The sequence below is a fragment of the Acanthopagrus latus genome, chromosome 22, assembly GCF_904848185.1.
Source record: "Acanthopagrus latus isolate v.2019 chromosome 22, fAcaLat1.1, whole genome shotgun sequence".
NCBI classification, from domain to species: Eukaryota; Metazoa; Chordata; class Actinopteri; order Spariformes; family Sparidae; genus Acanthopagrus; species Acanthopagrus latus.
Genome location: NC_051060.1, coordinates 7,115,285 through 7,142,012, shown reverse-complemented (window position 1 = coordinate 7,142,012; position 26,728 = coordinate 7,115,285). Strand labels below are relative to the sequence as shown.

General features: G+C 42.6%; 2 protein-coding genes across 2 annotated transcripts in view; one reads left to right on the top strand and one right to left on the bottom strand.

Annotated features, from left to right (window-relative positions):
* On the top strand, positions 1-2,827 carry LOC119012985 (E3 ubiquitin-protein ligase TRIM39-like). Its single transcript, XM_037087267.1, has one exon. It carries the CDS (start codon positions 1,292-1,294, stop codon positions 2,825-2,827), a length of 1,536 nt encoding a protein of 511 aa, XP_036943162.1. The 5' UTR covers positions 1-1,291.
* A 565-nt stretch (positions 2,828-3,392) lies between these two features.
* ift172 (intraflagellar transport 172) overlaps positions 3,393-26,728 on the bottom strand; it is a 43,137-nt gene continuing 19,801 nt past the window's right edge. The window contains exons 21-48 of the mRNA XM_037086985.1: positions 26,448-26,525; positions 25,967-26,215; positions 24,490-24,568; positions 23,449-23,569; positions 22,769-22,913; positions 19,817-19,906; positions 19,545-19,642; positions 19,109-19,244; positions 17,126-17,242; positions 15,202-15,344; positions 14,693-14,786; positions 13,898-13,962; positions 13,045-13,225; positions 12,789-12,898; positions 10,356-10,485; positions 8,926-9,024; positions 8,713-8,822; positions 8,405-8,468; positions 8,019-8,105; positions 7,264-7,380; positions 6,505-6,615; positions 6,267-6,386; positions 5,963-6,058; positions 5,527-5,586; positions 5,321-5,419; positions 5,055-5,208; positions 3,970-4,061; positions 3,393-3,569 (exon numbers count right to left, since the gene is read on the bottom strand). Of these exons, the coding sequence (XP_036942880.1) occupies positions 3,480-3,569; positions 3,970-4,061; positions 5,055-5,208; positions 5,321-5,419; positions 5,527-5,586; positions 5,963-6,058; positions 6,267-6,386; positions 6,505-6,615; positions 7,264-7,380; positions 8,019-8,105; positions 8,405-8,468; positions 8,713-8,822; positions 8,926-9,024; positions 10,356-10,485; positions 12,789-12,898; positions 13,045-13,225; positions 13,898-13,962; positions 14,693-14,786; positions 15,202-15,344; positions 17,126-17,242; positions 19,109-19,244; positions 19,545-19,642; positions 19,817-19,906; positions 22,769-22,913; positions 23,449-23,569; positions 24,490-24,568; positions 25,967-26,215; positions 26,448-26,525 (3,135 nt within the window). The 3' untranslated portion in view covers positions 3,393-3,479. The remainder of the gene's footprint in view (positions 3,570-3,969; positions 4,062-5,054; positions 5,209-5,320; positions 5,420-5,526; positions 5,587-5,962; positions 6,059-6,266; positions 6,387-6,504; positions 6,616-7,263; positions 7,381-8,018; positions 8,106-8,404; positions 8,469-8,712; positions 8,823-8,925; positions 9,025-10,355; positions 10,486-12,788; positions 12,899-13,044; positions 13,226-13,897; positions 13,963-14,692; positions 14,787-15,201; positions 15,345-17,125; positions 17,243-19,108; positions 19,245-19,544; positions 19,643-19,816; positions 19,907-22,768; positions 22,914-23,448; positions 23,570-24,489; positions 24,569-25,966; positions 26,216-26,447; positions 26,526-26,728) is intronic.

Genomic DNA, 26,728 nt, shown 5'->3' with positions numbered 1-26,728 from the left:
TAAAAGTGACACCTGCCGTAACTTTCCTCGGCAAAATCCTTCTGCTATTATTAAGTTATTATAATATACTGATTAACATAGGTACTTATTTTAAAAGAATCATACAAATGTACTATCCTTCTCTTCTTGGATTTGGGGTAAATAGTTGTCAGGTGTGTTATTATCGTGTCATGCACATGGACTTTAAGGACACAGTGGTGAAACATTTGCCTGACAAAAATATAATGTGAACATGTATTTTGTTATTCATATAAATATGTACACCTTTTTTTTTCTCCAATATGTCCATAAGCACACGCACAGAGATCTTCACTTCATGTTCACGACATACCCAGCATCAACAGACCGTCTGGCCTCATGCATCAGCAACACTGAACATCATAATAGGAGATTTGCATCCACTTGTTTTTTTTAACATAGATGAGTGTTAGATTTGTGAAATTCTCAATGTCGAGTCATGACATCCCAGAATACGAGCTGTTACCAGTGTTTTAACCACACAGTTTGTAAAAATAAACTTCAGAGGTGGGTGCATGGTTTGGAAAAACAGAGCTTGGATCTATCTAATCTGTTTTATTTCAATCATTTCCCAGTCTGGGATCATTCAAGTAATTCTATTCTATTCTATTTTTTGCAGCCAGAAAGACAATCACATCTGTGCAAATCTACATTTCTAGTCTTACCTACTGTAGCTTAGCTAGTTAGCCAATGTTTGCACATGGGTAGCTAGCTTATGTTAGGGCTGTGCAGTTGCCTGAACCTTTTTTCAAAATATTAAAATATTTTCAGTCGTGCTCTGCTGCTAGCTGCTAATGTTGCTTCGGCGCAAAAAGTCGAGGAGAGTTTTCACATTTCACAATCCTCCTGATCTCACATTTGCAGCTGTACTCCCTTTAACCGGCAATCAGATGTTCAAGTGTGCAATCAGTGGACTTCTCCTCTAAAAAACAAAACAAAAAACACTAGACTTGGATCCAGGATCCAGTCTGACGGGATGAGTCAGACTCTCCCTCAGGTCATTTGGCAACATCTGTTTTAACCGTTACGCTAACATGGTGGAGTGAAACACACCCCACGTTCATTCCTCTTGTACATTCAGCTCCGCCGAGAGACGAGATTCAGGAGGGGAAGCTGGAATTTTAACACCTGGACCCGCTGCTGAACACAACCAGTAAGTTCTCAGAGCTGCTCAGACTGTAACGAGTTCACGCAGGATCAGCGACGCGTCAGCTGACCGACACCTCGCCTCGACACCGTGCCTTGGGTGTTTCCTGCTTCACTGCAAGAGAAAATGGCGTCCAAATCAGAGGAAAATCTCCGCTGCCCCGTCTGCCAGGACGTCTTTAAAGATCCTGTTCTTCTGTCATGCAGCCACAGCTTCTGCAAAGACTGTGTGCAGAGATGGTGGAGAAGGAAACAAACGCTCCGATGTCCTGTTTGTAAGAGGACTTCCTCGAGGAAACACCCGCCGCTAAACTTGGCGTTAAAGAACCTGTGCGAGGCCTTCCTACTGGAGAGAGATCAGAGGTCCTCAGACGCTCTCTGCAGTCTGCACTCTGAGAACCTCAAGCTCTTCTGTGTGGACCACCAGGAGCCGGTGTGTCTCGTCTGCAGAGATTCAGAGAAACACGCCGACCACAGATTCAGACCCGTCGACGAAGCTGCGCGGGAACACAGAGAGGAGCTCCAGAAATGCCTAAAACCTTTGCAGGACAAACTGAAGCTCCTCAAAGAAGCTAAAAGAAACTGCAACCGGACATCGAAGCAAATTAAGGCCCGGGCCCGGGACGCAAAGAGGCAGATAAGGAAGGAGTTCAAGAGGCTTCACCGGGTTCTCGAAGAGGAAGAGGAGGTCAGGGTGGCTGCTCTGAGGAAGGAGGAGAAGCAAAAACGTGTGGCGATGAAGCAGAAGGCGGAGGCTCTGCACGGAGGGATCGCAGCTCTTTCAGGCACGATCAGAGCAGCGGCGGAGGAGATGAGAGCTGAAGACGTCGCGTTCCTGCAGAACTACAAAGCGGCGCTGGAAAGGGTCCAGCAGCGCCCCCTGATGGATGACCCAGAGCCGCTCACAGGGGCCCTGATAGACCTGACCATGCACCTGGGCAACCTGAGCTTCAAAATCTGGAAGAAGATGAAAGACGCGGTCCATCACACTACGGTGATCCTGGATCCGAGCTCTGCTCACCCAGAGCTCGTCCTGTCTGATGATCTGACCAGCGTGAGAAGCAGAGGGCGACAGGAGCTCCCCGACGACCCAGAAAGGTTCCACAGCTCCTGCTTTGCGCTCGGCTCAGTGGGCTTTAAACCAGGGCAACACAGCTGGGTCGTCGAGGTCGGGGACAGTGCGCACTGGGTCCTGGGTGTGGCACCAGAGTCTCCTCAAAAGAAAGGAGACGTAGACTCCAACTACCACTTACTGGCAATAGGCTTCTACAATGGGACGTACAAAGCAATCGCCCCGAACGATCAAGTCTATGTTCTTCCAGTGAAGAAGCAGCTCCAGAGGATCAGAGTGCAGATGGACTATAGCTGTCTGTCATTTTTTGATCCAGACAAACTCATACGCATGGTCCCTCACACGTACAGGGAGAGGTTGTTCCCATACATCGCCACCAGAGATAAACTCCCACTGACAATTTTACCAGACACACCAGATATCAGAATATTTTTACCAAATACTACCAGCATGAGTGACGATGACGATGACAATGACAATGACGATGACGATGACGATGACGATCACGGCAGGTATGAAAGTGAAAGTGAGACGATTTATGAGTTTAGGGGAATGCAAACGGATTACTTGAAATGCAACTTTAAGTTTTAACTTTATTAAACAAAATACATTCCATATCAAACACACAATAAAAGGCATTTTCAACCCCCCCTCCCCCGACCCTGCACATGAAAAAGTCCCTCCGACTTTCCGAAGAGGACCAGCTGGGGAACAATAAAGTATCATCGTAATTGCAGGAATAAGATCTGTGCGGCTGAAACGTGACAGAAACCTTTGGCTTTTTCATTCAGCGATGCCGTCCTGAGAGAGAAAATCCTTCTGATGGGAGAAAGAGGGAGAGGTATAGAAAGCAAAGAGAAGGTAAAGTGGGAGATTGTCTGTGAATTACCAGGTTAAATTACGGTCACGTCCGAATTGAAATTTCAAAAAATGCCTGTGTCTACATTAGTCCGCTTTGCGTCAGTGTAGCGACACAAAAAAGAGCCGATAAAGACAAATAAAGTACTGCCATCTTAAAAATAATGTATATATATGTATTAAGTATCTCAACAGGATTACATGCCTGGAAGTGCGAGACGGCCAGGAAAGGAGATAAAAATGAAAAGTTGAATAAATAACAAAAAGTAGCCAGTTTGTTTGTCAGTGTGGAGTTGTGAAAAAAAAAAGAAGAAGAGAGGTGAAAGAGCACAGAGGAAAAAACTGACGAGTGTAAACGAACACAAAAGTAAAAGAAGTGTGTGTGTCAGTGGAAGGAGAATCCAGATGCCGGCGGGCTGTCGCACCACTGGCTGATGAAATTCAGGACGTCCTGACACTCTGGACTGTGAGTGGTCTGCAGGGGGAAGATGGACACAAAAGAGAACCAATCACAACACAGCTTCAACATATGGCGTCACCACTTCAAGTGTGGGGTGTACAGGTGTGCGTGTGTGTATTTCGTTAAGATGTGAGATACTGATGCTGCGATTAGTCGACTGCATATGCTGATTCACAGAAAATCACCGATGCGGAGAGATGATGAAACAGACTGAAATGAGTTTGGCTTTTGTAAGAGAGACATCAAACAACTTCCCTTTGTGTGTGTGTGTGTGTGTGTGTGTGTAGAGAGAAATTTGATAAAAGAGTTCATCCAAGTTCTCTGCTGTCTTTGTCCAATATATATATATATAAAAAAAACAACAACAACAGCAACACAAGAAATCAGTCAGACATCTTGAGTCAGTCTTTCTCACCTTTGTGGCCATGAGGAATTTGTTCCAGTCTTCCTTGTTGGCTGCTTTCCCCACAGGAGAGAACTCCACCTTGTTCCTCAGCACCGGGTAGCCTGGAGGCAGAACACCACAGAGTGAGGAGGGGAAAACTGAGGAAATTAACACTACTGGGATGTTTTACCTTGTTGCTGCTGGAGTTGTATCTTATGTTAAAGCTTTACATTGTCCTCATATGAAATAAAGGTGCTTGTAACAGGCCTTAGTTAAAAAAGATAGTGTGGGGCATCCTCCAAGATGTTTAACAACAATATGGTGAACTATTATTGTGTTAAAGGGGCACTGTGTAGTTTTGGTGCGGAAATTTCATTCAGAAGAGAAAGATGTTTAACGCCTAAACAAATTAAATACACAAACTGATCATAAGGAATATGACAGTTTTATTCTGTTTTATTTTGTTTATATGTGGCGGACCCTGCCACCTTTCAAGCCTCAATCTATGTTCTGGGATCTCATTTTCCTCTGATAACAGCTTGTTTATTCAGTTACGGAAAAGACAAAATTCCTTCTCCAAAAATTCAGACTGGCTTTTTAAATGAAATCTATGATTCCTTTATGGTTTTCGTTTCTCTCCCACAGAAAACACACTGCTCCTGAAACGCCTCGTCAGTTCAGTTCCGGGACTTTGTGACATCACACTAGAGTGTCACACATTAGCATAAAATACGCCTATAATTCGAAATTAAGCTAACTGGAAGCTGAAAACAAGACAGGGCCAACCGGAGACAGAGTGAGCGGTGCTGGTTCATGCGTGTGTGAACTGACCAATCACAGCAGACTGAGGAGCCTTAAAGAGACAGTTACAGTTTGAGAAAACTCATTTGTCTTTGAGCATTGCAGCAGGTAAACTTGTTCTAGTAGTAACCCAAAATCAAATTATAAACCGGAAAATGAGCATAATATATCTTCTAAACATAATATTGCTGGTTTAAAAGACATTCAAAAGCACGTAGCACTCAGTTTTGAATTCACCTGATTTGATGAGTAAACAGGAGAGTTAAGTTCAGCGAGTGTGTTTGTATATATTTATGTGTGTGCGCGTCAGTTACCGGTGAGGATGCAGGGCAGAGAGCGCAGGCCGGTGTTGACGGCCACCAGTGAGGCTTCATACGAGTTCCTCTCGTCGCGCGGCAGAACTTGCTCCAACCGATTGTCCATGGACACCATCAGCACCCAGTCACGGATCTGCTCCCGCTGGGCGTCCTGTAACACACACACACACACACACACACCCACACACAAACATCAGCCTCACCAGTGTGACCAGCGGGATGTTTTAAGCGTCAAGTGTTGGAAGTGTGGATGGATCTCTTACAGTGACACAGAGTTTGGAGGGAACCGGAACCTCAAAGGGAATGTCGGTGTCGACGAAGTCAGAGTGGTCCAGAGCGTCCAGGGTCCCCTCTTCAACCGCCTGGAGGCAGAAATCAACCCATCAGAAACGAAAAGTCCAGTGTTGATTTGAGACGTCAACATTTCATCATGTCCAGCTCTACAGCTGAGCCGAGACAGTCAACTCACGTCACACAGATCCAGGAAGTGATTGAGGAAGATGAAGGCCATGTTCTCCCAGCCAACAGCCTGCCACATTAAAAAAGTAAAAAGCAACATGCATCGTTAATCTGGTACACAGGTTCATGAATCCATCAGAGGGACTAACTGGGATGATCTTCTAGGACAAAATGTACGGAAGCCCAGATAGGCAAATGAAAAAAAAAAAAAATCATTAAAAAAATCATTCAAAAAACATTCTTTAAAGATGTGGAAGTTTTTGGAAGTAGTCGAATATCTCTAAATCTTACCATCTGGTTCACTTAGGGGAATTTAACAGAACAATCTTTTAAATTTCTTTCACAAATTGGGGCTTTGTCCAGGCACCAGGTAGACAGTTATTAAGTGTCCTGTAGAGACTAAAAATCTGATTGTGTGCGTCTTCCTCTCCTCCTGCTGGACTCACCCTGCAGGCCAGACCCGCCTCGTAGAATGCCTTGTCTGCAGGAATGAGCTCGGTGTGACGCAGCAGAGACACCGACAGCTTGGCTGCTATGCTTATCTGCAAAAGAACAGCAACGGAAGAAGAAGAAGGAGAAGAAAAAGAAGAAGAAGACGCTTTAATTTGAAAATGACTAATAAAACAACTGTCAAACTGTCGCCTCCAGCTGTGGAGGAAGAGTTAAGATCTGACATTAAAACAATCATTTATCTATCAGAGCCTTGTTTTGGTGAAAAAGGTAAAAAATAATCTGCGGCGTTTGGAGTACCAGCTGCTCCACTCCTCGGGCGGCCGATCTCGTCGCGTAGTAGTGAGCGATCAGCAGCATCTGTTCAAAGTCTTCGTGAGCCGGAGAGCTCGCCTCGGCCGACCTGGACATGTTCTCACACTGAAATCATAAAGAAAAAAACAAATTCACCTCTCAGCTTCACAGCAATGAATACATTTAGCATTATACTCCACATTAGAAGGTGCTTTTCATCTCAGGCGGTTCTGTTGTGACCTACCAGCTGCAGCAGGAAGTTGCGGAGGTCGCCCCACATCCGGTACGACTCTGGTCCATCGGTGTCAGGGAGGTTAATCAGGTCCAGGAACAGCCGCTTGTAGATGTTAAAGTTCTGAGAATAATGATGTGGTTACATCATTAACAGGGTATCAGACACTTTCAAGCTGTTTTAACCAAATTTGCGATGGAGGAGGAGAAGGAGATCCAATCAAGCACTGCAGGTTAAAGTATAAAGGTGAGCAGTATATATGCGGTCGCATGCAGGGGAAGGTTTTAACTTGGGTTGTGTGCACGTATATAAGTAAACCCACAAGAGCATGTTTAATGGTTGAAGCGGCCACTTGCAAGTGTTGAACAGAGGGACGACAACTCTCCCTCCTGCGTTTGGTCCTCCGTTCACAGGAAATTGCAGCGACAAAGTGACAATATACCGACACGCAAGAGATTATGAGTCGAGAGATTTGCCTCTAAAATCGCTGTCAGCTGGGGAGTCTCTAGCCATATTTTGTGCGCCAGAATGATGCTCAAGGAGATAAAAAGCAGAGTCCTGGTTTGTCGGCCTTGTGATTTTGTTATTCAATTTTCACAAAGCAACACTGATACCACTGTCTGGGGAAAACTGCACAGACTTTGGTGGATATCTTCGTCGAGGTAACATATAACCTAGAATTTTTTTTAAGGTGTAGACCGGTGTGAGAGATGATAAATAAACTGGAGCTGTTTTCCAGGAATATGAAATTAAAAAGTGTGTGTGCAGTACCTGGGTGTTGGGCGGAGCTCCGTGCTGTATGTAGAGCTGCAGAGCCTTCAGAGCCTCTCCCTCCTTGATGAGGTGTGTGGCGTACAGAGCGACGTACTTATGGAGGATCTTAAAGTTCTGACAAAAACACGACAGGGACAGTGAGGGATGATTTCAAACACAAACCGTGCAGCTCTGAATCTTCATATTTCTATTTATACTTCTTGACCTTCAGTACTTTCTTTTTTATCATTCTTTTTATGTTGCTACGTGCTATGTGCACTAAAACACCAAGGCAAATGACATTTTTTGTAAAAACCTACTCAGCAGTAAGCCTGATTCTGATTCTGACGAGGAGCGCGGACATGCTGAGCCAGGTTTTCATGACCAAAACCCCTGCACAACATGATCCAAACATACATGTGTTCTTAACTGCTTGATAATCTGAGCTTCACATCCAACAGTTTCCACCAGGGCTGCGACTAACGATTATTTTCATTGTCACTTAATCTGTCAGTTGCTTCCTCAACAAATCGATTACTTGTTTGCTGTAAAAGTAATGTGACAAAAAGACGACATTCTCAAATGTCTTGTTTTGTCCACAACCCAAATATATTCAGTTTCCTGTCATAGAGGAGGAAAGAAACAAGGAAATATTCACATTTAAGAAGCTGGAAACAACTGATAACAGATGAATTGTTGCAGCTCAAGTTTGCACCATTTATCCAAATGGATAATTTATCCAGGAGGGTGAGGCTGATTGTGGTGTCCAGTACCTGTTTAGATGCTGTATCCAGACATTTGTCCCACTGGCCTCTCTCTGCATACATGTCCAGAGCCGCCATGACATCCACACCCACCAGCTGACCACACACGGACAATCACAACAGACAACGTTTCAGTTTCGTTAACGATAACAAAGTCAAATGTCAACTTCCAGAAATCCTGTGGTGCACTCTCTGTCTCTTTCAGACCGGTTCACTTCCTGCACAATGTGAACATTTCCCCCCCGCAGTGCTTCACCTGGTTCTCATTCGTTTGAGCGAATGAATGACGGCCCAGTCAGGCTCAAACCTACTGCTCAGAGTTAAACTGATAATGTTGCAAGAGTTCCCTGGATAAATTAGATCCAGTCGGTAACAGAGTGTGTAGTTGTACTTACAGAGTCCACTTTGCCTTGGTTCTTAAGGTGCTCTTTGTATTTCTGGTCCACATATTCCTCGTACCTGCCAAACGATCAGAATGATGACGTGCAGGGAAGATAAAACAAGAGATAATCTGACCTGGAGACAGTTATCTGTACTTTCACAGTTATGAAAGGTATTTAAGAGTCTCCTTGAATTTGTGATTTTAAGGTGTATTTTGACTTTTCAGTGTCAATCTCTGATCTCTCTTCTGTTTAATTTGCAATAATAACTGTGAAACATTGTGTGTGTGTGTGTGTGCGCGCGTGTGTCTTCGTCTTTAAACCTGGGCTTCAGCTCCTTGGCGACTCTCTTGGCTTTGTTCCACTCCTCGCCCTCGATGAAGACATCGATCGCCTCTTTGATGAGGCTCATGTTCAGGTAGAGGTCAGCAGCCTGAAACACGCCAGCACAAAGAAAAAAAGGCGCGAGTTGAAACGAGGCAGGTTCGCGCCAAGACACGGCGTGTGTGCGTGCTTGTGCGTGCGCGTTGACCCACAGCGTTGAACTTCCTCAGCTGCGTGAGTCGCGGTCCGACCGCCAGGATCACCTCCATCGCTCGATCTCCGCTGAGGAACTTGATGGACAACTCTGCTGCCTGGGAAACACATAGACACACACACACACACAAATGAACACACACATCAGGGCACACAAAAAGACCTCTGGTGAGAATAAAAATTAATCAAAGTTTGCTTTCATTGGTTTGTAGTCGCTCGCTAGACCAAATGAGACCACTGTAACTGCTGTATGTTTCTGATGTTTTGGTAACTCCGGAGAGGGGCAGAGGTTAAGTGACTGTACCGGTAGATTAAATAAAATCTAATGTGCACTTTCAGGCTTTCTACGGGAAGCCACTTATCGATCCTGTTGACCCTGCAACCTTGGCTCGAACACCACCAGGAGACCAAACGTCCAGTTCTCAAATGAAAACACACTTGTCTTTCTTCTTCTCGCGCTGGTTAATCAAACTCCCAAAAGGAAAAAAAAAAAAAAAGTATTGATCTCTGGGACCCTGTGACCTTTCTCTTTCAGCGGCACCATCAGACCGGCCATTCGGATTCTAAATGATCTGATCTCCATCGCACCTCGATCAATAACACACAATACCCGCCGTGTGACCCCTGAGTGAGATCGAAACTGACGTCGGTGACACTGCGACCTTTCACCGCAAGAAAACGCTGGCTACAATTCATCAATACGATACATCCGTCCGCTACGATGCTGAATGTGATGCAACCAACAGGAGCAATGATGTGTTTCAGTTGGAGACATTTTTTGGTTTAGTCCTTATTTTGTTTGTTAGTTATTTTGGTTTAGTCCTTATTTTGTTTGTTAGTTATTTGTTTATGATTAGATTAGATGTTGTGACGCCCACGTCATCGTGCCCTGCGAGCATCAGAAAGAGTTTATTATGACATGAAGAAGAACGAAATAGAAGAGCAGCTGGGTCTTTGTGGTGATTGCATAATCGTATCATATGGGTGGACGGCTCATTGCACTGTATACGTCTAGGTGCAGGGTGCCCCCGGACTGTTGATGAGACTGAGGTCTAGGATGAAGTGTTGGGGCTACATTGCAATTCAAACTGATGTTTTTCAGAGCCACACTTCAAAGAGCTGTCCGTTGCTTCAGTGTATTACGGTCCTTTTTCTTCACAACGGCCACGAAACAACCGCTACTTGTTCGCTGATGTCTCGACTACTTCGCTCGCTAGCTAACGTCACATTGTTACTGCTGATCCGTGCGTGACTGTCCCGCATTTTGGTGTTTTTCATGCCATAAATCCCCCCATTGATACCAAAATTTGCCAAAAGTCCAACAGCGAAGTTGCTGCAGTTGGCACCGCTCCTCTAATATCACTGCACTATAAATGGAACTGTATTCGCGCTGATTGTATGTAAATGTACATGAAAATGTGTCTTTTACCTTCATCCAGCACTTCTCCATCAGGGCGGGGTTGGAGTCGTCCTTCACCTTCAGGTAGCACTCCACAGCGCGGGAGTGTTCACCCGACTGCTCCCACTCCCTGGCCTGTTCCAGAAGGCCCTCCACGCTCCTGAAACAAACGCACAGAGTGAGAGTCAAAAGCAGGAGACGCCAACGTTCATCTCATCGGACGGTTGAATCAGCACCATCATCAAATATGAAACAAGGCACTGGCATGAACAGAACGGATCTCTGGGCCAATTAGGGCGGAAAGAGTCGCTGCGCCTTGTTTTTAAAAAATCAATCAGAATAATTCAATTTTGCAGTTATCATATGTTTGTCATTCCAAGGCTGAAGAGTGCAACTCGCAAAAAAAACCCCCCAAAAAAACCCAAAAAAAAAAACGGATGATGAATGGAAAAATTCACATGCAACACTGTTCAACAGTCGATGTCTCTTCAGTCGCTGGTCATCAGGTATTAATGCACCCGACAGGAAACATGTTCTTTCTGCGTTCCCACTGTAGCTATAATAAAAAAATGTTTGTAATTTACATAAGACTGTCTTTCAAAAAGGGCTCATGTTGTTATTTTCACAAATCATCCCAGCACCCTACCGGCAGGAATAATGTTTGTTCTGGTAGCTGACTCGATCGTTGTAAACAAAGGTCGCCACTAAACGATCTCTGAGGAATGAAAAATAGTGTAAAAAAAAAAAAAGAAAAAAAAAAGACGATTCAACTGGCGTGCACCTCTTAACAAACTAAAGTTCGATCAAGGCTTGCAGACGCCTTTAAGAGACAGGATGCCTTGCATTTATCTGGAGCGTGAGCCTATAAACTCTGCAGGAATAATTCAGTGTTTTCTCACTTTAACCCTCTTCCCCGCTCGTTTCCATTGGCAACTTTTGATGTTCTTCTCCCACAAGTCATTAAAGAGAGAGAAGCGATGGGAGGAGGACGAGAGCTGCGCGCTGCCAGTCTGCCGGCTAACTAACGAGCTATTCCTTGTTGGTAGTTTCAATTCGGGAGAACACATGAGCTGTGTTTTAATAAAGCATCAAACCGACTCTTTGTGCATAGATTATGCTGCCGGGCGAGATGGGAGAGTCTGTAAAATGTTCATGGAGCTCTTTGTGGTTTCCCTCTGGTCTTTTAAAGCATTTTCTCTATAACATAACAGGTCAACAAAATCTGATTGAAAACTCTTAAAATAAAGCCCCGCAGATACCAAAACCTCGCATCTATAATTACGAGTCTCGTTGACGAGGCTTCAAGCATCTGCTGCTGCTGCTGTAACAAGATGCAGCTTCACTGAGTGTTTTTATTTATATTTAATCAGGAAGGGATCACAGGTTTCCTCCTGTTGTTACTGTGTAGTGAGGGGAAAACACTGGTAAATGAAGGTAAATCAAATCGCTGTTTTAGCGCTCAATGGACTACAGCCTGACCGATATACCAATCAGCTGACTTGATCGACAGATATTGGCTTATCACGGCTATATTGCTGTATATCTGTGTCTGAATATACTGTATATAGTCTCATTTATAATGATTAACATTTTAATATTATTATTATTATTATAATGTCGTGATGATTTAGAAATGGTGTAATTCATCAGAATCTCTAATCTTGGATGTGTTTTTGCAGGTAACGAAATCCAAGCTGTTGTTTCAAAGAATCTTCCCTCTGGCCACCCAGTGACTCTTCTTCTTGTGTTTGTGTTTAACAGTTCGTTCCCAGTTGACCGGCAAAAAACTGTGACTACATTTTATATAAATTATCTAAAGGAACAGTTCACCCCCAAAAATGAATGATCCAGTTATTATTTACACACCCCCATGCTGATGGAAAGTCGGGAGAAATTTGCACCTTTTCCTGTTTTTAAATGCAGTTTGCGTTGAAAGATTCAGTAACGTCTTGTCAAATCAATTTTTGGATCTCGAACTTCTGGAGAATTGGATTCCACCAGAGGAGCAGCGTGGAACCATTTCACGTTTGCATTTTTTTGGTTATTTCTTTAAAATTTCAAAAACAAGCCTGCAGCTACTTCAGTTGTTAAGGGGAATGCTGTTGATGCTGACTTTCCATCAGCATCGATGTGAGTAGATAATGACTGAATTTTCTTTCTTTTTTTTTTTGGTGAATTGATCCTTCAAATTTTACGACATGGCCTTGATGTGGTACATTCCCCTACATAACACTTGATACCATCAAGCCTATCTTTTTAAAGAAGAATATCAAAATGCAAATGAAAAGACTTGTTGAAATGGCAAAGCAGTTAGTGCCAAAAAAAGCCAAAATCAAAAGTCAAATATCTGCTGATCGATATCTGAATTTTAGCAGCATCAGCCCCAATCCAGTATCGATTGTGATCTACACTTAGGTCTTGACAAACACTGATTTCTTCTGCTTCTTTTGGTTTTATTCTCACCGGATTCCCTTCTTGGAGGTCTCCCTCTCGTACTCCTCTTGGAGTATGGAGAGCTTGTTGGGGAGGTACTCCTTGCAGATTCTCATGGCGTCGCTCCACATGTCTGCATCCTGATCAACACGAACAAGACAACAATAAGGAATAAGGAAGCACACGGAAGGTGGTCGAAGTCTAGGATGTGTAAAGTTTCAGTAAAATTAAGAAATCATTTTAGCTCAGAACATTTTGAGCCTCTTTTCTTGGCTCTCGCCGTCACCTTGTAATATTTAACAGCCATCTCGGGTCTCTGGGCTCGGAGCAGGAAGGCTTCAGCCTTCTGGAAATCTTTCTGTTCAAAGCAGAACTTGGCTTGGCCCACCAGAACCTCAGACACGCTCTCTGGATCGTGGCCCTCAGCTACCCGCTGCGCACTGGCCCAGTCCTTGTTGTGAACATACCTGGAGCACACACACACACACACACACACACACACACACACAAACACATGGCCAAAAAAATAATATGAACAAACTCAACTTTTTTAGATGCTTAAATGTGTAGAGATGGAACTCGATGAGCGACACAAACTGGATGCTCTACGAAAAGAGTGTAAAGTCAGTTATAGAAAGCAGACACTGTGAGGAAGGTAGGAAAACAATTTAAAAACATACGATACGCTACCATCAAAAATATTATGTGCACAGGATTTAGAGTTAAAAGGTAAAATATGCACTAAAGCATCAGTATGACCTTTTACAGTTACTGCAGCTTTTACAAACTGAGTTAAATCCTCAAACCCTTTGAGCGAATGAACTCTGTGAACCTCCATCAATAATTAATAGGAGCCGTATCTGCAACAGTGTAGGAGGAAGTATTCAGATCCCTCACTGAAGTAATACCACACTAACACGCTCTGTTACAGGGAAAAGTCGTGGTTTGGAAAATGAATGGAGGGATGATCAGGAAAAACGAAAAGCATTCAGTATTACATCCTTTGACAGTTTATTACAATTACTCAGTTCAACTAAAATCACAAGATCAATACTTTGTTCATCATTATCATCATCATCATCATCATCATCAGCATCAGCATCAGCATCAGCATCAGCATCATCATCTGCAGCACTCACATGAACACGGCTTCTTTGGGTTTCCCCGCTTTGATGAACTCCACCTCAGCCTCAGGAAACTTGCCCTGGGATGATGAAACAGTCACACAACATTACGATTGGCACGGCTCGGTGTGTGTGACATGTCATCTCAAAGCATTCTCAGAGAGGAGATGACAAGGAAAGTGTGCAGGGAGAATTACGCTGAAAACACACCATGCTGAAATGACATTCCAACAGGAGCCGACTGTCACGTAGAAGAATGTGTGTTGTAAAAAAAGGTGCAATCGGTAACACGTATGCTACACATCATTAAAAATTAACCTTAGTTCATAGTTATTTCACTGTTAACAAAACAAAGAAATGCTTTAAAAAACATTTATTAAGGAATTGTAAAGGTTTATAAATATTATTTTTATCAGTTTAACAATCATTTGAATCATGTTTACAGATGCACCACACAGTATTTAATAACCTCTGACAAAGTGTTAATATATCAGTTGCAACTTTACAATAATCAATTATTTAATAATAAAGCATTTAGTTCTTTGTTAACAGTGAAATAACTGTTAACTAAAGTTTAATTAACTCTAGATGTACCTTTTATTGATCAAAGTTATGCTAAGGGCTTGGGGGGGGAAAATGAACATTTCTACAAGCCCGTTCTTAGTTTGAACTGGAATACTGTTTAAAAGACGACAGTTAAAATAAATATAATAATAATAAGTTTATGGTGACACGTGTAGTGCAGAGGTACGGTCACGGTACGGACATACAGGCCGGCTTGAGTCTGCAGCAGGACCGCGACGGACTCACCTCGTCCTCCAGGTATATGGCGTGTTTGAAGTGGATCTCTGGGATCTTTTCCTTACACGAGAGACGAGCCAAATCAAAGGCAAAGTCAAACGTGCTGGAGAGTTAAAAAAAAAAGAGAGAGAAAAGAAATTAAGTCAGGATTTACAATTCAATAACCGACTTGTTGGGTCAATATTCATTTGGATATGCGGATGGAATGAGCTTATTGAAGTCTGCGGGTGGGTGTTGTGAAGGAATGCGCTCCGGGGGGGGCCGCACATCGGCTACAATGCCCTCCTCGTACGCTGCATTTATCCCTGAAACTACACAGCACTTCGCACTTATTGAATCTCAAGACACAAATCATTAGGAAGCTCCCTGCCAGGCAGCGGAACTAATAAAACCTCCGGATGAGTATCAAAGTGTCTCTCCTCAAGATTTTAGACAGATTTGGCTCGATGTGACGTAAGTAAACAGGGATGAATCATCACGGTGTGTGTGCTGGGTCTGCGTGCTGCGGTGGGGCTCACAAGTTATTCGCCGCGGATTCGATGGCGTATTCCAGGAGGCCGAACTTGTTGAGCAGCTTGACGGCTGCCTCTCCTCCCAGGCTCCTGGCCCACAGGTAGGCCACCTGTTTCTGGGCACCAGCACCTCCATGGCTCTTCGCCACCTGACAAACACAGACACACACACACACACACACACACAAATATATGTGTCATATAATCATATATCTCTATAGGAGTCCTGCAGCCGGCTCCCTCACCACAGATAATCCCAGAGAAAGACATTAAGCCAAAGCTATAAAGTTGCAGCGAGCTCTCAACATAACAGCAGCAATAAACACTATCAACAGGGACGCGCACAGATGTAATAATGCTGCTCCGATGAGGGACTCCGTGAAAACGATATTTCACTCAGATGGGCGTGGTTCTGCTGTCTACACCCACACTCTGACTGAGTGGCACAGTCTGGGCTACATTTTTTTCTAAACCTTGGAAAATTACTGATATTGCTAGTTACATACAATACACTACACTGATATCAGAATGCAGACTGTTAAGACCCCAGAGGGTATATAAACATTTTTATAAATGCACGCGCTTTAATGTACTCTGTTATCTCTCTATGTTGCGTTACCTGAGTGTGTGATTGGTTGCAGGTGAGTTTGGTTAACGGAGTGTTTTCCAGGGCGCTGATCGGTCCAGCCACCAAGCCAGCAGTTTAAATACCGGCTCCTCCAGCCCTCCTGTGTTTCTCTGTTAAACTAAATAAAACTGCTGAAAATGCTTTGTTGATGGTGGTGCTCAAGAGATGGGAAGGCCCTGGTCGTAACAAGATCCAACATCTGGGTAGATTCTTGTTGTTGGACATGTTCAAGTCCATCTAAATGTCAGTATAACACTACTGAGCTGTACATATTTTCAGTATGAGGCTTATTTGGGAATTTGTCAACAGTCAGGTAATTATTTTCACGGAAATGCAGCGAGGGCAATAGTGCGAGGAGTAAAAGTGGAAGTAGCAGTAAAAACTGAATAAAATCATCTCTCTTCCAAGGGAGATTAAGGTGTAGGGTCTCATTTGGGTGTATTTTGGGAGTAAAGCAAAGATGAGGTTAATAAAAATAAGATCCAAAAAGTGACGTGAACGTTGATGTATCAGGTTCCAAGGTTTTACAGAGTCCTGTGCCCATGAAGTCAAATCTCTCTGTAAACTGCAACAATTTACAAGTCCCTCTTCTTTACTTAAACAAGCAGTTATTCAAACGTCTGATAAAATGGCTTATAATGCACTATAATGAATATTTTGAAGAGTTTATTGTCTTAAGTGTTTATGAATATGTATTTTACATTAATCTAACTATGATTTACACATACTCTCATTAATTATTTGTTTATACTCCAGCCTACACTAGAGTTATATATAGCTGAAAATACATAAAAAAAGACTGTTTCCTTTCAGTCTAAAGTGTCTAGAACAAGTTAAATACAATTTGGACATATTGTGACATTCACTAGAAAAAGGGTTTCTTTATTCAAACCACAATGTGTTTTTGTGATTATATTATTTTTTGTGGCCTAAATTAGTATGTGGATTTATGTTTTGTAGACTTCAGTCCACCTCATTTTCTTTTTTCACTGTGACCACTGCCACATACTTTCAACCCAACACTGAGATCTTTTAAGCCGCTGACATTTAACTGTGTATCTAACCTCACTGTGGCATAGCTATTTTGTTTTATTAAGCTGTAATAATAAGTAGTAGCTCTGACATGTCAAGGGTGTTATCATCTTCTCCTGAACAAGCAAAAGGTGAGTTTAGAAGCACTTTAAGGGGTTTTAAGATAAACAACTAGAGTTCAGATGTTTGCAGTACAAACCTCGATGCATTCTGGAGATCAAATGGGACTTACAGCGAACAAGACAACAACACAAATGGGACTGTATCTACCCTGTATGCCTCCTCCCACATATCGTTGACTCTGTACATGTGGACCGCGGCCTTCCACTCTTCGGCCTCCATGAAGTGGTACTCCGCCTCTGAGAACCTGGATTCGGCCTCCAACAGCTGCAAGAAACATTCAAAATGACAAACACATCAGGTACAGCAAAGCCTCGGCAAACAGCCTGACCCAGCACTGATCAGCCTGAAAATGGGTTGAAGCACATGAATGTTTAACTTTAGAACAAGATGATTAAAGCAGAATTTCTGTCCCTCAGCAATACTTCCTCTCAGCATGTGACACAGCAAAAAGGAAAACTGCTGACAAAATTAAGTCAAAACCACTTAATGATGAAACTCTATTAGATTTATTTCTGAATCTTCTTTGCCGCAACTATCGGAAGCTTAAAATAGTCCCAGAGCGACCGCAACTGGACACAAATAATTCATGAGCCCGAGCTTTGAAACTTTGGAATTTAGACCAAATTCTTCATTAGGGACATTTCTAATTATTGTTGGAGTTTAAAACACTGCTGGGCAATTCTCACAAGATAACCACAGAACTGCGAACACACTCATAACACTCGGAGACACTCAGAGAAGAGTCTCGCTTGTAGCCCTCATGAAATAATCATGATCGGGTTGAACTGGAAGTGTTCTCTGAGTGTATGAGAGCTTTTCTTAGATGGTAAAGCTCATCCATAGCTGGCTGATTATTGCCAATGACACCGACAAAAGTTCTGCTGACATTTTTCAACTAATCTTTTCTGAGCTCTGCAATGCTTGCAAAAAACTGAACAGGGAAAACTACTGAGAGGTAATCTAAATCTAATCTCTGATGTTATGTGTTTAAAAGTCCAGTGTGTAGGATTTGGCGGCATCTAGCGGCATGGGTGCAGATCGCAAACAACTGAGCACCCCTTTTTTGAATTTAAAGGGCCCTCTCTAGAGTCAGTGTTTGGTTTGTCCATTCTGGGCTACTGTAGAAGCTTTAGACCTCCCTGGAAGAGGAACTCCTCCCCCTGTAGATATAAAGGACTCTCTCTATGGTGACGATTATACAGCAAGCCCTGGGTCGTAAACAGATGGTCCATGACCCGTTCTGAAGTCCTGAGTATTACCATAGTGTGACCAAACTACTGATTGATAATGTTTCGAATGTTTTGTTTTATTTTTTCAAACATTCAAATCAAATTAATAAAAAATGAATTCAACAACAAAAAAAGAACAGTGATGATAAATTTCCTGTGCAATCATGTGAGCAAGCTAACCTGGCTAAATGCTGAATTGCTATGCATAATGGCAAACTAGTCGGATAATTACTCATAGTGTAAAAAATATCAGCCAGTTATATGTATTACCATCCTAAATCTTGTGAGCCACAGTGGATTGATTTGTAACTTATTGAGCAAAAGATTACATACCCAGACACATCCACCTCAGAGGCCAACAGAGAAAATGGAGCGAGTTGGGCTAATGTTAGCCACGCTACAACTGCTGCCAACTTGTTATTGAGACCACTATAGGCTGCCCTCCGTAGGCCCAGTTTAAAATGCAACAGAACTTTAACCTAGAATCCCAGTTTGAATCCCAGACACTGGACCGCCAGTACAGGTTTGCTGCTGTGCCCGCTGACAGCCAGTTGACCAATCAGCTTTGCGGGTGGGATTAAGAATGAGGAGATCAACTTCCTTCATAGCCATTTCGGTTCCAAGCTACATCAATGAAAAGCAGTGACAGAGGTCAGTTGGCTACACGCTTTGCTGACTCTGACTCAGCTGCACAGGTCGTCCTGACAGCTACAGGATGGAGGACACCAGCTATCATGGCCACGATGTTAGACTGAATAAAGGACGGGAACTTAAATGGCAATTCTGTCTTTTTATCAGGCTAATCAATTCTTATTTGGGGAAGAATTCAGCTGCTGCTATCAAGATCGTTGTTTGAGCCTCCCTTATCCACCAGTCCTCTCCTCACAGTAGTGCTGTATACCTTTGCCAGGTGTAGGTGGGTCTCCGTCAGCAGGTCGGGGTGATGTTTGGCCACCATGCGAATCACATCGTCAAACATCCGGTTCTTCTTGTACATGGTTATGGCGAGGTCGGGCTGCTTCACTGTGGAAAACAACCTGCGCACACACACACACACACACACACACACACAAGCAACCATTAGCATGTTTGTTTTCATTTTAGTGTTTGAGTGTCAAAAAAAGTCAGAGGGGACTTTTAAAAAGTGAGCCAGTCATCACATAATGGAAAGAAACGACCTGCCAGCGGCCAAGCACTGTGTTTATTATTTTTCTTGCCGTAGCCGAGGCGCGAGTTAACCTCCAACATCGGCATGTTAGTCTGCCTCTCTCTAATCTCCGTGCTTCCAGCAGCCACTGAGGCGCTAAATTGCTATAAATGAAGTGATCTCCGTTTACCTCTCGGCCTCCTTGAATTTGCCATCTCTCTCCAGCTCCTGAGCTCTGCTGAGGTACAGAGCCATCACTTCCTCCTCTGTCATGCACTTCACCGCCAACTGCAAACACAATAAACGCTGGTTAAATAATACAAGAATAAAAAAAAAGAAAGAATAAAAGTTACATCACATTTTATACAGAATAGTTTCATCTAAATGAAAACTGTCACAAAAATGCATATAAATGTGTATTTCTTTTCCATACTTAATTGTGCAGCTTGTCTCCGTACTGACCTTGTGAGCCTCCTCCCAGCGCCCTGCTGCAGTGTACATGTCGATAGCGTCTTTGATGTGACCTCCCCTCACAAACAGTTGCTCTGCCACCTGCAGGCCATTAACACACAAAATACACACAGCATGCTCTCAGGAAATATAAAACACAACCTGAACACCATAAGCTCTCTCTATATAACCTCACAATTTACATTATTCTGGCATATAAGCTTGAAAATAAAACAGTTCAGATCGTATAAGTATATAAATATAGCATTTCTGCGCCTCCCTATAGGCACATTTGGAAATTTGGTAAGCAAACAAAATTACATAATTGCAACCTGGTAACTCCTTAATTTAGTTAGATATATATTTGTGTATGTAAAGTAAGCCGTGTAAGAAAACATGCTTATTTTTGTCACTGACATAAAGTGTTACTCTGCAAATTCTTTTACATTTATATATTCTTAAATATTTAAATATGACCATGTATGTGAATAAGTATGTTAGACATTGTGAGGCAGTTCTTTTCTCATCTATCTGGGCCCCCTAGTGGCAATGAGGCACAAGGCATGTGCCCAGAATGCCGATGCCTAGATCCTGGCCAGTGTGCTCTTTCACTTCCCACATTGGCTAAATAACTAGCTTGCTAGTTGTGTAACAGGGCTGAGTAGGAAGAAAGGTGGTTCACTCAATACTAACAGGTCCATCTAGAAAAAACTGAATATAATAGAGAAGCTCATTTTTTCCCCCAGATTTAATTGAAAACTTTTTTATGTTCTAAATTCATTACACATAAAGTGAAATATTTCAAGTCTTTTTTTGGTTTGGGTTTGGATGATCACGGTTGACAGCTCATGAAAATCCAAAAATTCAGTATCTCAAAATACTAGAAATGCTACTTCAGGCAAATCAAAATAAAAAGGATTTATGATACAGAAATGTCAACCTACTGAAAAGTATGCTCATCTGTGCACTCAATACTTGGTCAGGGCTCTTTTTGCACAAATTACAGACATCATTGCAGCATGGCTTGGAGGCGATCAGCCTGTGGCACTGCTGAGGTGTTATGAAAGCTCGATTGCGGCCTTTCGACTCGCCTGACCTGAACCCCAAAGATAATCAACGGGGTATTGTCAAGAGGAAGACGAGAGACACCAGACTCAACAATACTGACGAGCTGAAGGCCGCTATCAGAGCAACCTGGGCTTCCACGTAAGTATGAAAAAGAGATATAAATCAATCTGCACCTGTACGTCCTCCAGGAAAAAACAAATGTGTGTGGTGATTCTTCCTCCGCTTCGATTATAAAAATGTTTACTCATTGTTCCTTTCCTCATAATTCCTTCATTGCAACCACAGGTGTGAGATTCCTCCATTGTTTGAGTTTGCACTGAATTATACTTTCCTGCGACTCCCACAAGTTGGAAAGCAAAGAGCTTGTTATCTTAATTACTTTCTGTGAATATGCCCATAGAGCAAACAGACAGAAATGGCCTGCTATTTTCAGAGGCTGGCAGTCTGTAGAGGCTGTTTGGCTCAGCTGAGCTCATCAGAATAAGCAGAGCACGCTGCGTTCACCACCACCACCACCATCATCATCATCTCTCTTCCTGTTCTCGTCTCTTTGTGTTTAGACCAGATTTCTCTTTCTCTTCTCCTCATCAACACACTCCTGTATTTCTGGTATGTTGGCAACTATTGTTAGTACCATCCAATTTGTCATCGCTGCCAAAGCTCCCTCGAGCAAGCACAGCCCACACTGCTCCATGGAGACCGAAACTACGCGCATGAGGCTGTGCGTGGTACAGGTGACTGCATATATCTCTGAGCGATGTGCAGATTAAAACTGCCGGGGGCAAAATGTCACTTTAACCCCGTGGCTGCCTCCGTCTCGCTGTCCAGTGCTCAGGGACAAAACTGACCTCAGGTGCTCACACAAACACAAGGCCACACGCACCAGCATTTAGGCTGGCATATCCAGTATTTCCATGAGGTAAGTATTCCACTGGGGGTCTATCAAAAGCATGCTATGCCAAATTTGCCGGCTGTTGTCAATCAACGGTGCAGTAAGCGCATTTTGGAGAATGACAGACAATCTCATTCTACAGAATCACTGATGTCAAGAAGCATCCTCAACACAACAAAAATAATAGGAAAATAAAGTCAGAGGGCTGGAACACTGCAGATACAGACAACATCTTTTTTTAAAGGTAGAGAATGTTACTAAACAGTGACCTATTTACACATCCAGCAGGTAAAGAGCACAACATAATTCATCTTATTCTTATTAAATAAAATTAAGTCTCTTGCCACCTGACAAATTTAAGTCCAACTTTCACTCCTGTTTTGGCTCCATGTTTGGTCTCCACCCACACCCGAGAGAAATATCTGGCTCTCAAGCTGCCAGATGCTCCACTATATTCACCAGTTAGTCCAGGTAACTGTGTCTCTGTTATTTGGTGCTGAGCAGGTAGTGTACAGTGGGTTTTTACAGCTTTTTCTCTGAAAACAGCTGCCTGCTGCTGAATCCAAAACACAAAGGTTTAGGGTCACTAAACCGAAAAAAAATAAGCTTAAAGATACTAAATCACTCTGTCGAGCTGATTGGAACTGCAGGGTTTCAGATTCAATCATTACTTTCGGCATCTTTTACAGCTCACATAGTCAATTAAAGGATTAGTAACACAAAAATTTAAGGAGTAATTTTATGCAAGCTAGTTTAGCACCACAAAGCTGTTTTGTAGTGCAAGTAGTCAAAACTTAACCAACATTATTACCACAACAATCTTGCCGTTTTGATGACAGTACTTCTCAGGTAATGTGGATATGTTTTTACAAATTAAGAGTTTGTCATTTAAAGCTCTCATCAAAGGGAAGTCGTAGGTTAACTGTCTAACTGCCTCTCCTTCCCTTAATATTTCTTTTTTCCACCATAGTTAGTTCCTTCCATCCTCGTCCCTCCTCTCTCACCTCGAAGTCCTGCACGGAGGCGTAGTACTGAGCGATCTTCATGTAGTATTTCACTGCGGATGAATCCTCCTGTAAATCCAGGATGTGGACGGCTTTCTTCCACTGACGAGCCGCGATGGCCGCCTCGATGGCTTTGAGTGAACAGCTAAGAGGGGAGCAGAGAGAGACAACAGAACAGTTTCAATATGTTTGTATTTAAGCGTCGCATGTCTCCATCAGCTCTGAAATGTAAATAATGTGAGTATTCAACGGTGTTTGGTTGACAAAACGACAAAATGGAGATACAGCCAAATTCAAAGTATATCAACTTTGGTTGGACTTGAAGTTAAACCAAATATTTTTCTTTTTGGACAAAGTTTACTGGCAGAGGAGATCATCAGCGGAAGTCATATTTTTAAAACCTTTGTTTCTGTGGACAGTGCTGGTTTCCCAGAATTCAGTTTTAGAGGCTTTTTCAACCAGAAAAGACTAAAAATCTGGGCGCTGATCACCTGTCTTCATTTGGTATTTTTGGGAAATGACTATAATGTTTAAAGATATCTCTTCTCATCTCTCCATTATGTTCCTGGTGATGATTTAAAGAACTGTTGGCCATGCCTGTTGGATTGTTTTTCATGTGTCATCTTTCCTCCTCTCCATCTGCCCGAATCTTTGTCTCTTCACTGCTCTACTCTCCTCACCCTGCTTCTATGAAGTGATTGATGGCGGCGTCCATCTGTTTCTGCTGGACGAGGTAGTCTCCCCAGGCCTCCTCCAGTTTCACCACCTCGGCAGGGAAGGCGAGGCGAGCCAGCTCCACCGCTACAGGAAGCAGGAAGGACAAACTTTGTATGAACTCAAATGTATGTCTGAACTTAACAATATACATCCACACAGCAACACAGTAACCTCACAGTGCAACGCTTTGAGCGAAATGCTAACGTCAAAATGCTAACATACTGATGTACAAGCAGGTACAATCTGTTGACCATCTTAGTTTAGCATTAGAGAGGATAGTGTTAGTAAATGAATCGCTTAGTCTATAGAAAGGAAATTATTTGCCAACTACTTTGATAATTAATAAATCTTTTTTTTTTTTTTGGTTCCAGCTTCTTAAGTAAAAGGATTTGCTTTTATTTCTCATTTAGGTCAGTCAATGAACAGTCTTTTGGTTTTGGACTGTTGGTTGGACAAAAGAAGTGAGTTTAAAATGACACTTTGGGAAATTGTGATGAGCATTTTTATATAAGCCTTGCTATTTTATAGACAAACAAATGATTAATAGTGAAAATAATCCGCAGAATAATACCTAACGAAAGTAACTGTTAGCTGTAACCCTTTGTTAGAAAGCTAACATTGCTAATTAACTAAAAACATTAAGAACAGCAAACGCTAAGGTGAAAAGTCTTGCCTTTTGCGGGTATTTAGTAATAAATCAAAGTATGAGGCTCATTTGAATTTTGACCTGAACGTGGCGCTAAATCCAAAGTCAGAGGATCACCAGAGTGAATACATTTTATCAAGAGGGGGTCTAGAGCCAACAGTTGCTGAGATTACTTGATTCAAAACAACATCATGGTGGGGTGAGAAGAAAAAGCGTGCTGGGGCAGTACAGAACAGTTCTTTTGGTACCAACCCACAACTTTTCACATTGGAAATGCAAGAATAATTGTACCAGGGTGTAACAAACTGAACTGAACTGAACCACACTGCTCGGTGAAATAGAGATTTCATTGATTGACCTTTCCTGAAGGCCCCTCCTTTACAGTAGCACTCCAGAGCTCTCTGGTTGTTTCTGATCTTCTCGTACAGATCTCCTGCCTGGTCAGAGGACACAGAGAAAATCAATTCATTAAATACAAATGAACACAGTAGGAAAGTACAATCTGCTGAGTCAGGGATGTTGGGACACTAAACTAAATGGCCAAAACTATGTGGACATACTTTTGTGGGTTTTTTTTTTTTAAGGTTTTGGTCTTGCCCCTTAGTTGCAATGAGAGGAAATCTCCTTGCTATAGGATACGATGACGTTCAACAGTGATCATCTTCCATTTTATCGGTCAGCGCCCACATCTGGATGCCTGAGCTACGCGATCAGACTGTGGCCTCTGGACGTACAACTGGTACGAGACAGGACATGCTAGGGCGAGCTGGTTAGCATGCTAATTTCAGTACATATCTCTGCAAAACATAGACATCTTCAACAAACTATCAGAACCTTCACTTTTTCCACATTTTTTTGTTAACTGGAGCTATTCCTTGATGTTTTCAAACTTAAATTCCTCAGCTGCTGTACTTAACACCTCACTGTTAGTCATGATTTGCTCGGGAACAGGTTGGACCATTAATCCTCCTAAAGAGTGATGTTACAACAAACAACCTGTTGCCTTCCTATAAGCACACATCCTGTATCAATACTTTCAATGTGTTCTAGGAGGATTTTCAAGGACATTGAGCGACTTTTCGACAGCTGAAATTCAGGACCACAGATGGGTTTGGGGCAATGCACATTGAATACAGCGTTGTTGGACCTCTGACAGCCGTGTGAAATTGATGAAAAACAGTATATATATATATATATATATATATATATATATATATATATATATATATATATATATATATATATATATATATATATATATATATATATATATATATATGGGACCTTTAAAATTACTTTCAGTGGAGAGTTTTCTTGCCCGACGCTTTAAATGTTTATCCAGTGGCATTATTGTAACCTCTTAACAACAACACAATCTCTTTGCAAGATACACAATAGCTCCTGAATGTCAGCAGGAACTGTTGGCTTTCACAAGCTAGACTCTACATCGCCAGTCTCTATATCAACCTTCAAACACCCTAAAAACAACCATCAGGAGACGACAACACAACCTCTCTCTGTCAGAGCCTCTTTCCCACCTGTTGCATAAACACAGATGGCTTCTGGAGGAAGAATTGAGTTCTCAGACAAACAGCAACATAGAAATAACAGACAGGTGGAGGGAGACAGAGTTTAAAACTGCATAAACAAACAAAAATGTTTCTTTCTCTCTTGATAGCCCTCCTCTCCTGGCATCTGTTAGGAAAAGAGGTGTCTGAGAAGAGTTCAAGAAAAGGAGAAATGGAGGAGAATATTAAACCACATAGGTGAGCAGTACCAGCTGTGATCAGTTCATAACTCCCCAAAGGATTTGCCAGGAAGACAAGTCCACTCACCCGCTCATAAAACTCTCCCTTGATGAGACTGGCGGCGATTCGGCTCACGGTGTCACTGTTGTTGGTGATCTCCGGCCGGCTGATGGCCAATCGGGCGGCTTTGGCTGGCAGTCCGGCCTTCAGGTAGAGGTTGATGGCACCCTGGAAGTCTCCTTCGCTCTCTTTCACCTCACCGGCCTTCTCGTCCTGACTGGTCTCGGTTAACCACTGGTAGTAGTTCCCACGCAGGCTGTCCAGCTCCGGGTGGCCCTGATGCATTGATGGGTTGAGTGAGAGGGGTGAACTTACAATTAGTTTCGAAATATACTAATCCTAAAGCCATTTATTGAGCAAAATGTTGGATATTCACTCCAGTTTGCTGCTATTTATAGTTTAAAATGTTATTGTACATTAAATGTCTATGGATTTGGACTGGTTCATTGGAAAAAAAGCTGTTTGAAATTTGAGTTGTTCAGTATAAGTTCAGTCTGTTCATTATTACCTTGGCTTCGGCCACAGCAATGCAGTCGTCCCACATGTGGAGCTCCTGGTACATCTCTATAGCTTCATCGATGGCATTCTGCAGACACAAGATTATACTCCCATGGTCAACAGTCGAAACAGTGACTCAGCAGTCGGCTGTGTATGTGTTTTAAGGTTTTAAGTAATTGCGACTTCATGATTGATTGTCTTTTTCAAGAAATTTTGGGTTTAAATCGATCTCAACTACTTTCATCTGTTTTGTCCCAACTGGGCTTTTAAGTGGTGGCTTTCGACTGCTGT